At 54.8% G+C, this 15,343-nt stretch overlaps 1 protein-coding gene across 1 annotated transcript; it reads right to left on the bottom strand.

The window, feature by feature from the left end:
* Window positions 1-30: 30 nt before the first annotated feature.
* Window positions 31-14,328, bottom strand: FGR (FGR proto-oncogene, Src family tyrosine kinase). Its single transcript, XM_081086551.1, has 13 exons — window positions 14,227-14,328; window positions 11,027-11,089; window positions 9,757-9,989; window positions 9,174-9,276; window positions 8,297-8,395; window positions 4,713-4,816; window positions 4,307-4,456; window positions 3,501-3,656; window positions 3,122-3,301; window positions 2,473-2,549; window positions 2,069-2,222; window positions 951-1,082; window positions 31-842 (listed from the first exon to the last, which is right to left on the bottom strand). The coding sequence occupies exons 3-13, from the start codon at window positions 9,974-9,976 to the stop codon at window positions 634-636; spliced, it is 1,584 nt and encodes a 527-aa protein (XP_080942677.1). The 5' UTR covers window positions 9,977-9,989; window positions 11,027-11,089; window positions 14,227-14,328; the 3' UTR covers window positions 31-633.
* Window positions 14,329-15,343: the final 1,015 nt, after the last annotated feature.

Genomic DNA, 15,343 nt, shown 5'->3' with positions numbered 1-15,343 from the left:
TCCCTCGCAAAGGAAGGGATCTTCATAGCTCATGGATTCACATTGTCATTTTTCTTATTTACAAAATCAGTACACATACACACATGACTGGGGCGGGGGTAAGCCCTCAGCAATCCTCTCCCTCAATCTGGGCCTTGGACCCCAGTCCTGGACTACAGGGTACACTCCACGGGAAAGGGGTCCAGGTAAGTTTTTCCCTCTCTTTGTAACTTACAGACACAAGAGATGACTGGAGTTGAATTCTGGGGTCCTGGACCAGGGTGGGATGGCAGGGTAGGAATGCAGGGGTGGGAGGCAAGGGAAAGGATATAGTTTTATAAATAACTAGACAAGGTCTGAGTATTTCCTTTTTGGGGGAGGGGTGGGGGGAGGTAGGGAGACTAGAAGCATATAGGGTCCTAAATTGGAGGGAGAAATATTGCCTGGGCCACACTGGGTAAGGGATCATCTCTGAACCTCTATTTGTCTATCTTTAAAACGAGTGGGTTGCCCTTGATGGCGTCAGAGCAAACAGTTTGCTCTGACAGGCTAGGAATCTATAGGGCTCTAAGCCTGGGGGCTTGGGGACCAGAGCCCTGGGGATTGAAAAGGGCTGGTGGGCACCCCCAGAGAGGTGGCAGATGCCCAGACCAGCTATGTCTGATCCCCAGGCTGGTACTGGGGTTCCGTGGAGGTGAAGTAGTCCTCCAGGAAGGACTGCAGGTACTCGAAGGTAGGCCTCTCCTCCGGATCCAGACGCCAGGTCTGCAACATGACCTCGTACAGGGATGCCGGGCAGCCTGGGGGGCACGTCATGTGGTAGCCATGTTCCACCTGATCCAACACTTCCCGGTTATTCATGCCTAGAGGATGGGGCTCCGTCAGTCAGGGGGCCCAGCCTCTCCCAAAGAAGCAGCAAGGAGGCAACCCTTCCCCATGACCACTCTCCCACCTCCCGGTCCCCCGCAAACCTGGGTAAGGAACTCGGCCCTTGCTGATGAGTTCAGTGAGCAGGATTCCAAAGGACCACACATCTGATTTGATGGTGAATCTGCCATAAAGGGCCGCCTCTGGGGCTGTCCACTTGATGGGAAACTTGGCCCCTGGAGAGATTGGAGGAGAAGGGAAAGTTAGTGAGGGGGATCCCTGGGAACAGCTGGATTAAGAGAATGGGGTCGTGCCCTGGCCGGTTTGGCTCAGCAGATAGAATGTCGGACAGTGGATGGAAGGGTCCCGGGTTTGATTCTGGTCAAAGGCACATGCCCAGGTTGCGGGCTCGATCCCCAGTTAAGAGGCGTGCAGAAGGCAGCTCAGAGTAGATTCTGGTCAAGGGCACATGCCCAGGTGGCGGCTCGATCCCCAGTAAGGGGCGTGCAGAAGGCAGCAGCTCAGGGTACAAATTGGGACCCCACCCTGAAGCGGACGCCCTTCCATCGCAGGCTGCACTCACATGCAAGCTCACTCAAGCAGAGACGATGTAGACATGCCCACTCACCTCACATGCACAGCTTTGGGGTGAGAGAGGGAACCAGAGGGCCAGGAGAAAACCCACGAAGACATGGGGAGAATGTGCAAACCACACAGACAGTGGCCTAAGCCTGGGAATTAATTATTTTTTTTTTGGGGGGGGGGAGGGAATTAATTTTTTTCTCATCAATGTTATAAGAAACAATGTGAACAAATCGACATTATTTGAGGACCTGCAATATAGCTTTTCCTACATGCCAGGTACTGCCTTAAGTGATTTACATTCATTAACTCATTTAAGCCTCACAAAACCCCCTTGAGATACATACTATTATCCATATTGCACAGATAAGGAAAAGGAGGCAGACCACACAGTTTATAGGTGGTTAGGATTCAAACCCAGGCACTCTGGCTACAGGGTTCATGCTATGATGCATATTGTCTTTCACTTGAGAATTCTAGCAGTGCCTAACACATGGTAGGTACTTTGCCCAAGGCCACATGGCTGATAAGTGGAGGAGCTTGGATCTGAACTCAGAGTTGCCTCTTACACTACATTGCGATGGGAAGGGGGGAGGGTTCCTGAGTAAGTGTGGCCCTGAGGTGGGATGAGGCCGGGCACCTTGCTGGGGGTTGTACTCATCATCCTCGATGAGCCGGGCCAGCCCAAAGTCAGCGATCTTGCACACCAGCCGCTCCCCCACGAGAATGTTGGCTGCCCTCAGGTCCCGGTGGATGTAGTTCATGCGCTCCATGTAGGCCATGCCTTCGGCTACCTGCGGGCCAAGGTACGGAGAGATGGGAACACCATGGCTATGTGATGGGTCATTTGGAAAACCAACTTTGCAAGGCACTGGCTCGGAGGCAGCCAGGGCCCCACCTCAGTTCGCAAAGCTGATGCAGGGGGTGGGGCTGCGCGGCCAGGGGGAGGCTGTGTTTAAGGGCGCCGGGCTTTCAGGGCACAAGGATTTGTGGAGGGTTAATAGGAGGGGGATCTGAGAAATGACGGCTGCGGCCCCAGTTTACCTGGGCTGCCATGTCCACCAACTGGGGCAGCATCAAATCCTGGCCCTCTAGGTCCTTGAGGAACTCCAGCAAGCTCCCTGGGGAGAGGAACCCCGAAAATCAGCAGGAAGACCCTACCGCCAGCTCCAGGCCAGCCCGGTCTCCCTTGGCCCCTCCCCTATCCAGAACCCCTCTCCTACAGCCCCAGCCCGGGCTCCCAGCCCAGTCATTTAGATGGGCCCCCATTCAAGGTCCCGCCAGGTACCTCAACCCTTCACAGTTCTCACCCGGATCCCCCTCCACAGATATCTTGACTCTCCCACATCTTTCTTCTCTTCCTACGTCACCCCTGGACATGCCACACTCAGACTCCGTCCCAGACCCTATCTCATCACTGATGCCACCTTCACTTGCCCCAAGCCCACCCACCAGCTGACCACACCTCACGCCAGAGGCCCCGCCCCCAGTCCCAGACCCCCACCTGGTCTAGCTTGGCCCCGCCCCCACTCCCGGCAGTCACGTGGTTTCCCTTCTCTGCGCCTCTGTCGGATCCTCCGCAGGGTGCATCCTCCCAGCACAGATCGTCGCCCAAGTCCCTGCCCCAGAGACACTCACCTTCACTTCACCCCAAACCCTGCCCCCCGCCTCGCGCCCTGCCCCCGCTGCTCACCATGGCACATGAACTCGGTCACGATGTAGATGGGCTCCTCCGACACCACGGCGTACAGCTGCACCAGCTTGTCGTGCCGCAGCAACTTCATGACCTGCGCCTCCTCCAGGAAGGCCTTCGGGGACATGGTGCCCGGCTTCAGCGTCTTCACCGCCACCTTCGTGCTGCCGTTCCACGTGCCTGCCGGGTGCCCTCGGCTCATCAGGACGGGCTCCCCGCCCGCCCTAGCCCTGGGGCGGCCCCTGGGGCTTCCATACCCAGCCACACGTCCCCATCCCGAAGCAGCCAGTGCCCAGCCGGCCCCTGGGGCCTCCATACCCAGCCACACGTCCCCATCCCGAAGCAGCCAGTGCCCAGCCGGCCCCTGGGGCCTCCATACCCAGCCACACGTCCCCGAAGCAGCCAGTGCCCAGCCGGCGCTCCAGCGTGATGGAGCTGCGGCTGATCTCCCAGGCGTCCTTGGCCAGGCCCAGCGTCTGCGGCCTCATGGTTGTGCAGGCCGCCGTGAGCAGGTAGCACAGCCCGTCGTTCACCTCTGGGGAGGGGGATGTTGGAGGTCACAGTCCGGCTAGACCGGCCCACATTCCTCATCCCACCTCAGTCTCCAAGGTCAGTTATCAGGGCCTAGGCCACGGGTGAGGTCACAGGCCAGGGCAGGAGGCAGCGCCGCCCACTGAGGGGGTGAACATGTTGGCGCCCAGAGAAGGAGGTGCATCGAGAGGGCGAGGTGGCCCCTGCAAGGACTGGGGACTTCCATGGAAGGTGGCCTCCCGCTGGGCGCCAAGAGGAAGGTGGATTCTGACAGGTGGAAATGGAGTTGACGATTCCACTCAAAGATGTGGACATGGAACCCTCACTCTTCCATGGCCCTCATCCTTTCCCTCATCAACCAAAGCAGAAACCTGGGCATGAGTCCCCTTCCCCTTAACCCTGCAGCTCATCCTCCTCGTCAGTGCTATTCTGCCTCTTACCCAGCTCAGACATTAGGGGGGTGCCCTTGCTCTGGTATGAATGGCCTCACGCCTGTTTCCTCTGGAATCCACAGAGCAGTATCCCGGGCGAGAGCCTAGATTGGGTTCTGGTCCTGGCCTGCCACTCCCACTTTGGAGACCCTCCTCTGGGCCTTGGCTCAGTGGGTTGGGGCAGGGATCTGCAGCACGGGGCAGCCCCAGGGGCCCGCCTCACCCATGTAGTGCTGCACCAGCTCCTGCACCGAGTCAAACTGGGCCCTCGCGGTGATGTAGTAGCCACCCGTGTCCAGCTTTCGGATCTTGTAATGCTTCACATGCTCGCCTCTGGCCGGGTCCCAATCCCGGATGGATAGAGAGTAGGCACCTGTTGGGAAGGATCACCTGGCCTGCCCCAGTCTGGAAGCAGGAAGAGGCCCACAAGACTGGGGACTCTGGAGTTGGAAGGCCACATCCCTTGAACCCAGTCCCAGTCTTGGCCCTGACCCAAGCCCCACCCCACCACTCCTAGCCCCATCCACCCTCCTACCCCAACCCATTGCTTTTAGCCCCACCAAGGCTCCTAGCCCCACCCTAATGGCTAGGCTGTCCTGGTCCAGGGCCAGCCATGGCACAGTCCCCACCTTTGGTTGTCTCACTCTCCCGAATGAGAAAGGCTCCCCGGGGGTTGCCAGCGGAGAGCAGCTGCCTCTCAGAATCCTTCCTTCCCATCTTCCCAAAGTACCACCTGCAGGGAAGGGCCAGCAAGCGTCAGCTACACACCCAGTTCAACTCCCAAGTCAGCCTCCTGGGAAAAGTCACCTCACAAGCCAAGATTCAGTGTCCTCATCCCCGAAAGGGGGCCCATACACCTGCTTCACAGCCTGGGTCTGAGGTTCACAGAAAAGGGGATTTTGAATGCTTGGCACATAGTGGGTGCCCAATAACGGCGAGGCTTCTCTCCACTCTCTGGGTTCCTCTTGAATTAAAATTGCTAGAACCCCAGTCACCAATGACCTCATCAGGGTGCCACCAGTCCATTAGTTACTGCTCCTCCAGAAGTTCATTTTACAGATGAGGAGCTTGCGGCTGGGAGAGGAGCAGTGACCCCCTGCAAGGCCTGCAATGAGCTGTATTGGAAATCTTTTGCAGCCCATCCTAGTTCTTCCCACAGCACCCAGGGAATCTCTCGGATCCCTCTCCCCGCACGCACCGGGAATCCTTTTCCTCCTTTGGCTTCCAGAACAACACTCTTTCCTGATTCTCTTCCCCTCTTTCTGCCTGCTCCTGCCTGCTTCTGACTGCTGCTTTTCCTCCACTCTCTTAAATTTGAATATTGTTCTAAGTCTCAACTTCAACTTCAGAGCTCGAGCATTCCTGCTTTCTCTTGGATGTTCTTCGGGGTCTGAATTGTAGCCTCAAACCAACTGTGGGGAGATGAAATGACCACAGGTCCCATAGAAGAATAAGATGTCATTTGATCACAAAATTGGCCCATGACCATCTTGGGCTCAATTAAAAGAAGCATCGTTTTCAAATCAAGGAAGGTGGCAGTCTCTGTGAACTCTAAAATTGTCATCCCACACCTGGGTACTAGGCACATTTGGGGCATCAGGGGAAGGCATTGGCAAATGAAATGTCCAGGAGGGTAGGCAGGAAGGGGAAGGAAAGAACTGTTGAAGGACTGTGTAGACAAGACACATTTCCAAGTTATTTTAGAGCCCTGCCCCCACCCATACCCATGACATTAGCTACTTCCTTAATAATTAATGTAATAACAACAGCACTTATTCTGTGTCAGGCTCTGCTTTAATACATACATGTATTCATTTAATTCTTATAACAAGGTTGTGAGGTAAGTACTATTATTAAATCCCATTAGACAGATGAGGAAATTGAGACACCTTGTGGTTAAGCAACTTGCCCAAAGCCACAGGCTCTGAAGCTGTGTTGCCAGAATAGGAACCGGAGCTGTCTGCTCTAAGGCCTGCACTCTTAACCACCACACTATTCTTAACAGCGACACCACTCTGACTGCCTCTGCCGCTCAGGGCTTCGGGACACTGCCCCCAAGATGTGGACACAAGCATGAAGCCCACGCATCTCTCGTCTTCTGCATCGTCACCCCTCCTCTTCTCCATGCCTCCTACCACCTTCACAGACCAAGTCCTCACTCCACTTGAGCTCTGGACCCTGTCCACACCCCTCTGCTCAGAAACACGTCTCTCCCACCAACCAGCCCCCATCAGCAGCCTCCAGCCCACCAACCTCTACATATGCCTACATTCCTTCCTTCCCCAAGGAGTGTTCTAAGCCCTATCTTTTTTGTTGTTATTATTACTGATCTCAGAAAGGACAAGAGAGAGAGAGAAACATCAGTGATGAGAGAGAATCATCGATCGGCTACCTCCCACGTGTCTCCACTGGGGATCGAGCCCACAACCCCGGGCACATGCCCTGACCGGGAATCAAACCGTGACTTCCTGCTTCCTAGATCGATGCTCAACCACCGAGCCACAGGGGCGGGGCTGAGCCCTATCTTGCCGTAAACATTCTGTTATATTTCTCACCTTCTCTTCTCTTGACAAAGCACTTCACACTTGGGTCTCCACTTCCTCACCTCCTACTCCTTCCTCGGCTCTGCAGTCTGGCCTTCACCCCACTTCACACAGACATGTCTCACAAAGGTCACCCCCATTGCCAAATCCAGTGGAAGCCTCTGATACTCATTTCTCTTGTTTCCTGAAACCTCTCCTCCACGCTCTTGGCTGCTCTGACATGGCCTGGCCTGGTTTTCCAGCGGCTCCTTCTCCTTCAAGAGCAGCTTTCTTCAAAGTTGGGTCCTAGGGCCAATCTCTCTCACATTCCTCCCTCTTCCTTCAGCCTCCTACACAGCTTTAATGATCATCTCCACTCTGAAGAGTCCCAAATTTCCACCCCAGCCCCAGGGGTGCCAGAGGCAAGAGCCACAGCAAACAAACGAAGAGCCTAGTGCCAATTAGAAGATGCCCCTTCCTCTGGACCAATTTGGGGCTTGGCGTGGCTTGGCAAGGACTGGACACCTCTCATGCAAAGTACAACCGAATCTACTTGCTGGTCGTCTCCTCCAGCTGGGTATTCCCACCCATGAAACTTAACCCAACAAGTCCACCCTAGAAACCGACCCGCTCCTACGTTCCCACTTTAGCACATGGCACCATCACCCACCCAATTTCTCAGGAAGACTGGGCCACCCTTGACTCCGCCCTCTCTCCATGTCCCAGTGGCAAATCAGTCACCAAGTCCTGCTAACTCTCACTTTGCAGTCTCTCTAATCTTTCCTTTTCATATGTGTGTGTAGATTTTTTTTTAAGTTTAATGAGCCTCAGTTTCCTCACCTGTAAAATGGGGATACTAGTAATATCAATAGTGTGAGAAGTAATCAAGGTGGGTAATGTACCTACAGTAGTATCTCAAGTATATAAAGGTATTCTGTGAATAATTCCCTGCCTCCTTAGTAGAATTAATTCTAAGTAATACTCTCTTACATTTGTTTAGCAGTTTGCAATGTTTTAAAGCCCATGCACTGTTGTTATCACTGAGAGACAATATGTATAATGCTCAGCAAATGCAGCCAGATGATCTGGGTTCAAACACCAGCTCCACCTACTTACTAGCTATGTGAACTTGGGCAGGATATTTTTGTTGTTGTTAATCCTCATCTGAGGATGTTTTTCCATTGATTTTTAGGGAGAGTGGAAGAGAGAGGGAAAGACAGAGAGAAATATCAATGTGAGAGAAACACATTGATTGGTTGCCTCCTGCACGTGCCCTGCCCAGGACCTGGGCTGGGGAGGAGCCTACAACTGAGGTATGTGCCCTTGACCAGAATCAAACCCGGGACCCTTTGGTCCGCAGGCCGACACTCTTTCCACTAAGCCAACCAGTTAGGTCTTGGGCAGGATATTTAACTTCTCTCTGCCTTAGTTTCATTTGTAAAACAGAATAATATTAATTCCTAATTCCATTAATACACGGAAAGCACTTTGAATAGTGCCCAGAACGTAGTACATGTAGATAAGTATCATCTATTACTATCATAATTATTATCTTCTTCTATTCTCACAATGACCTTATAGAATTATAGATAAGGAGATAGTGTGGAGCTGTGGCTTGCCCAAGAGGTGACCTTGAGTTTGACCTTCAGAATACTGTTCATAGGGCTGATCTCCTCTCAACCACTACTCACTCTTCAGCCTGGATGGAGTCCACAGGGGCCACATAGTTGCTGGGGATGTAGCCAGTTTGTCCAGAGCTGAGGGACCGGGCCTCCCACCAGTCACCTTCACTGCAGGCACAAAACAGGGGGTGTCAGCAGCAACCTGGGGCCAGGCAGGGCCACACAAAGGCCCAGGTGGAGACTGAACCTGCCAACTCCTTACCTGGGACTCCCCCCACCCCAGGGCTTTTGTCTGTACTGACCCCAGCCACTACAACTGTCCCAGGAGACTGTTCCCTGCAGGAGGAATGGGTTTGGGAACATCTGGGCCTTCTGACTTTCTCCTCTGGCTCTAGAGCTGGGCTGGGGTTTGGGTAGGCAATGGGACAGCTAACTAGGTCACTCCCCACTGAACCCCACCCCCAGTGGCCACATATTTCCTTCTGGACAAAATCCAGACTCCTCAACATGGCATTGGAAGCCCTGCAGATATGCTCCCACCCACCCCTCCAGCCTCTGCTCTCTCTGTTCGCACCTCATTCTTTATGATCCACCCAGACCAAACCACTTGGTAGTTTCCAGAAGTCATCATTTATTCTCATTCTCTCTCTTTCTTCTTCTTTTCTCACCTCTCCCTTCAAGGTCTATTCATTTCTCTAGTCTCAGCTGAGAAATCACCTCCTCCAGGAGGCCTGCCCTGACCACCACCACCCTGCAGACCATGTGTGGTATTCTTTCTGTGCCCATAGTTCCTCATGCTCCCCTCACATAGGAGCAATCACCCAGGGTTGTTATTGCCACGTGTCTGTGTCTCCAACTAGGCTGGAGATTTCTGAGGATAGAATTCCTCTTTGAGTCCTGCTCCCAATCCAGGCCATGCTCTGAGCAGAGTGGCCTGGTCACTCACGTGTTGTTCAGGATGTGGAACTTCTCGCCCTTGGTGAAGGTGAGGTCGTCTTCCGTCCGGGCCTCATAGTCATACAGAGCAACGAACAGGGTCACCCCAGGCCCTGTAGAGTCAGGGCTCCTCAGTAGGGTAGGGCACAGGATGGGGGGCACCAAGGGGCTGCCTCCCTAGAGTCCTGATCCCCAGCCAGGCGTTGTGCCTCCCCACTGCTGTGCCCTGCTTCCCAGAGGCCTCTGGAGTCCCATGGATTTCCAATTCAGGCTTCGCATCTTGGATTCAGGACACACACCTTCAAGCCCATCCCTCTCAACCTGGGAAGTCGCCAGATCACCAATTCCTCCTCTTCCCCACCAAGAAGATTTCCCTTTGGCAGGGTCTTAAGGGTCCCTCTCTCAGACTGGGGCAGAGCTATGTTTCCCCCTCAGACTGGGGTTCCTGAGGGTAGAGCTGTACGTATTTCCTCAGAGCGCACGCTGAAGGCAGGGCTGTGTTTCTCGTGCCATACTGGAGGCGGCCAAGGACAAGTCCACACCGTCCCTTCTCCAGGGTCTAGGCCGTGCCTGCCTCCAGCTACTGGACTCACCTGAGATGGCCCTGATGGTGCCCCCATCAAGGAAGGCGGGGCTGGTGGGCTGAGGGGAGAAGTTGTTGTAGTTGGGAATATGGGCCAAGGAAGACATAGGCCGGGCCTGAGTAGGGTCAGGGCCATAGCGGTCTGCAACCCCGTAGCTCCTGAAGTCCCCTTCCAGGCCAACAGCCTCCTTGGGCGCTGGCTCCACCTTCTTGCAAAACACACAGCCCATTCCAGGTGCCCTGCTAAAAAATGGGGGCAGATAGGCCACCCTATGCACATATGCACACATGCATGTGCTCACGTACACACACATACACGCACATATGCATGTGCGCACCTGCACACACACATAATACACCTCCAGGTCCAGCTGCCTGGCGGATGGCTCTGTCACAAGCATGCAGCTTTCCCTCTCAGGTCTGGAGTAGGGGCTCCCCCGTCGTGAGGGATAGAGGTGGGTAGGGCTACCACTGGCTCTAACTACCAGCTGCCTTAGTGTGTTTGCAGAGAGAATGTGTATTCTCAGTGGGGCTGCTTTTCTGCTTCCCAATGTTGCTGTGCTTATTTATATATTTTTGCCTCCTATTGCTTCAGTATTTTGTATTTCTGTGACTCCTTAAGAGCGCTTGTGTGTGTGTCTTTTGTGTGTCTCTAAGAATTTGTGAGTTTGTTTGTAGGTTTGCATCTATGTGTGTATGCAGCCTTTTGTGCATGTCTGTGTATGTAATTGCATGTACCTATCTGTGTATGTATGGCTCTGTGTGTGCTCGTGTCTGGTGAGTGTGTACATATCATATGTACGTGTTTCTTGTGTGTGTGCCTGTGTGTGTGTTTCTGTGCATGAAGGTCTGTGTGAGTAGGTGCCTCTGTGTCATTACCATGTGCACATCCTGTGTGGGAGTGTATGCGTGTGTCTGTGTGTGCGGCTCTGTGGAAGTATGTGTGAATGTCTGTGTGTCTCTGTGTGTGTGCATGTTATGCATGGATATGTGCTTGTGAGTGAGTGTGTGAGGGCTGTGTGCCTGCACCTGGAGATTCCCTGCAGAGGGGATCAAGGCCATTTCCTGTCTCAGGTCCAGCCTCTGGCTTCTCAAGCTGCCTCATTCTGGCTCCCCCATCTGTTACCTAGCAACAGGGCCCTTGTAGGAGGAGGGGTCTGTGAGAAGTTGTGGGGCCCAGGAAGGCCACCCTGCCCGAGTTCCCAGCCCTCAAAGTCCATGAGTCTTGGGGAAAGGTTCCTGCGTATGGGGAGCCATCAGTCCCCTCCCTCCTCACTCACCCCTCAGGCCCCTACTCCGCGGTCAGTGGGGCTGCAGCATGGTCCTCGGGAGGGGCCAGAGACCTGAGGGGAGACAGAAGGACATGGGAGATGGAGGTTCTGCCAATGTTCCTGCAAGCCAGCTGCTAGCTCCGGCCTCGTCAGGAAGCCAGAAGGCCTGGGCTCTGCCCCCCCACGACCTCTGCCTTCATTTTCCTTCCCACTGCCCCTGGCGCACTCACACAGCCACCCTCACACAGGGCGCACCGCCCACACTGGCTCGCTCACCCTCACATCCACCTGGTGCACCAACATACCACCTCATACAGTAACACACTCACACAGCCACCCTCACACAGCACGCACGGCCCACACTGGCTCTCTCACCCTCACATCCACCTGGTGCACCAACATACCGCCTCATACAGGAACACACTCACACAGCCACCCTCACACAGCACGCACCGCCCACACTGACTCGCTCACCCTCACATCCACCTGGTGCACCAACATACCGCCTCATACAGGAACACACTCACACAGCCACCCTCACACAGCACGCACCGCCCACACTGACTCTCTCACCCTCACATCCACCTGGTGCACCAACATACCGCCTCATACAGTAACACACACACCCAGTCACCCTCACACAGGGCGCACCGCCCACACTGACTCTCTCACCCTCATATCCACCTGGTGCACCAACATACCGCCTCATACAGGAACACACTCACACAGCCACCCTCACACAGCACGCACCGCCCACACTGGCTCGCTCACCCTCACATCCACCTGGTGCACCAACATACCACCTCATACAGTAACACACTCACACAGCCACCCTCACACAGCACACACCACCCACACTGACTCTCTCACCCTCATATCCACCTGGTGCACCAACATACCACCTCATACAGTAACACACACACCCAGTCACCCTCACACAGGGCGCACCGCCCACACTGGCTCGCTCACCCTCACATCCACCTGGTGCACCAACATACCACCTCATACAGTAACACACTCACACAGCCACCCTCACACAGGGCGCACCGCCCACACTGGCTCGCTCACCCTCACATCCACCTGGTGCACCAACATACCGCCTCATACAGGAACACACTCACACAGCCACCCTCACACAGCACGCACCGCCCACACTGACTCGCTCACCCTCACATCCACCTGGTGCACCAACATACCGCCTCATACAGGAACACACTCACACAGCCACCCTCACACAGCACGCACCGCCCACACTGACTCTCTCACCCTCACATCCACCTGGTGCACCAACATACCGCCTCATACAGTAACACACACACCCAGTCACCCTCACACAGGGCGCACCGCCCACACTGACTCTCTCACCCTCATATCCACCTGGTGCACCAACATACCGCCTCATACAGGAACACACTCACACAGCCACCCTCACACAGGACGCACCGCCCACACTGACTCTCTCACCCTCACATCCACCTGGTGCACCAACATACCACCTCATACAGTAACACACTCACACAGCCACCCTCACACAGCACGCACCGCCCACACTGACTCTCTCACCCTCACATCCACCTGGTGCACCAACATACCGCCTCATACAGGAACACACTCACACAGCCACCCTCACACAGCACGCACCGCCCACACTGACTCTCTCACCCTCATAGCCACCTGGTGCACCAACATACCGCCTCATACAGGAACACACTCACCCAGTCACCCTCACACAGGGCGCACCGCCCACACTGACTCTCTCACCCTCACATCCACCTGGTGCACCAACATACCGCCTCATACAGTAACACACTTACACAGCCACCCTCACACAGCACGCACCGCCCACACTGACTCGCTCACCCTCACATCCACCTGGTGCACCAACATACCGCCTCATACAGGAACACACTCACACAGCCACCCTCACACAGGGCGCACCGCCCACACTGACTCTCTCACCCTCATAGCCACCTGGTGCACCAACATACCGCCTCATACAGGAACACACTCACACAGCCACCCTCACACAGGGCGCACCGCCCACACTGACTCTCTCACCCTCACATCCACCTGGTGCACCAACATACCACCTCATACAGTAACACACTCACACAGCCACCCTCACACAGGGCGCACCGCCCACACTGACTCTCTCACCCTCACATCCACCTGGTGCACCAACATACCACCTCATACAGTAACACACACACACAGCCACCCTCACACACTCACAGCATGCACCTGCAACACACCAACTCAAGCTCTTACACAAGCCCAAACTGATGCATAGTAGCGTGCGTGTGTGTGTGCACGCACACACACACACCACACACACACACACACCACACATCACACACACACCACACATCACACACACACCGCACACACACACCACACACCGCACGCACACACACACACACACACCACACCACACACACACACACACTCACCACACACACACACACACACACACTCACCACACACACACACACACACACACACACCACACACCACACACACACACCACACACACACACACACACACACACCACACACACACCACACACACACACTCATACACACACACCACACACCCCCCCCACACACACACACCACACACCACACACCACACACCACACACACACACACACTCATACACACACACCACACCCCCCACACACACACACCCCCCCCCACACACACACCACACCACACACACCACACCACACACCACACACACCACACACACCACACACACACTCATACACACACACCACACACACACACACAACACACACACACACTCATACACACACACACCACACCCCCCCCACACACACACCACACACACACACCACACCACACACACCACACCACACACACACACACACACACACACTCATACACACACACCACACACACACACACACACACACACACACACACACAGGCTGCCTCTCAAGCAAACAGATCCAGACACTCCAACACTCGTATTTTAGAGTTGGACCCACTCCTCTAATTGGATTTCTATCAAGTCATGCTCAGCTCACTCTCTGGCTGCCAGTCACTGTCTCCTAAAAGCAGTCACTCGCCTTTGGAAGCTGCCTCTGCTCACAGCCTGGGCTGGGTAGACCCCAGCAGCCCACGGCTACCGGCCACTAATGGTGGCCGAGCAAAGGTGGACACCCATCTCCAGAGCCAGCTCCTACCCCATATCAAGGAGATACCCCGTCAGAAGCCGGGCCACCAGGGTCCCTTGGGGAGCCCACCAATGGATTAGCCTCTCCGGGTAAGTGTGTCCCCTGAGCAACAGACTAGCAGGTCATTGAGCAAGGGCTCCCCACACCCCACCAGAAACCCCGGCATTGCAACACTCAGAGAGGAACTGCTGGGGGGAGCACTCCGTTTCCTAAGCTGTGAGAGGAATGGAGAGTTTCAGGGTGGGGCCAACAGTGAACCCTGATTTCCCCAGAGGGGCCCTCGGGCCCTTGCTTGGCTTTTCTTAATCCCCAAATCCAGTTCCCCTTATGGGTCCCGCCCCTCCTACCAAGCATCACTCACCTCTTCCAGGAAGCCTTCCTGGATCCACCAGGTCCAGCCGCCCAGCCAATGACTCTGTCACATCAGTGCCCTGGTCCCCACCCCAGCACTACCACCCCTCTCACCCTTCACTGTAACTGTTCTCCTGTGGAAGGGGGGATGGGGGCTGACACCCCTGTGGTGAACTGTGAGGCAGGCTGTGGTGAGAAACCTAAAATAGCCCCTGTTCACTAAGCCATTGCAGAGGTCGTCACCTCAGGACCCTTCCCTTGGGGCAAAACCATGGTGTCTGAAAGGCTCCAGGATGTTGCAGGGCTGGTTAGGGCCAGGGAGAGAATGGAGCTGGGAATGGCATCCAGGGATTTGAGGCACCGAGGGGACAGATGGGGGGTAAGATGAAAACAAGGGTTACAGGATGAGATGGAGGTCTTTTCTCACCGGAAGACACATGTGTCTCAGACAGCACACAGGGCCGATACTCAGAGTCACACACCTCTCCCGACACACACATTCCCTCAGCTATACACAGCACCTCATGCACAGACTCTGAGCTCCTCTGTGCAGATTCACACACACACACTCACACTTACATCCTCAAGGATACCCACACCCTCATATACACATACCTCCAGCCCTCACCAATCTACAGACACACACACACACAGCCTCTCCATAAGAATTGCATGTATAGAATATATAGCACTATGTACCAGCCACTGCATTAAACAGCTTACACATATTAGCTCATTTTATTCTTACAACAACCTTATGAGGTAAGTATTATTA

Source organism: Myotis nattereri (assembly GCF_964212035.1).
Source record: "Myotis nattereri genome assembly, chromosome: 3".
In the NCBI taxonomy this organism is placed as follows: Eukaryota; Metazoa; Chordata; class Mammalia; order Chiroptera; family Vespertilionidae; genus Myotis; species Myotis nattereri.
This window is presented reverse-complemented; position numbering and strand designations above follow the sequence as displayed.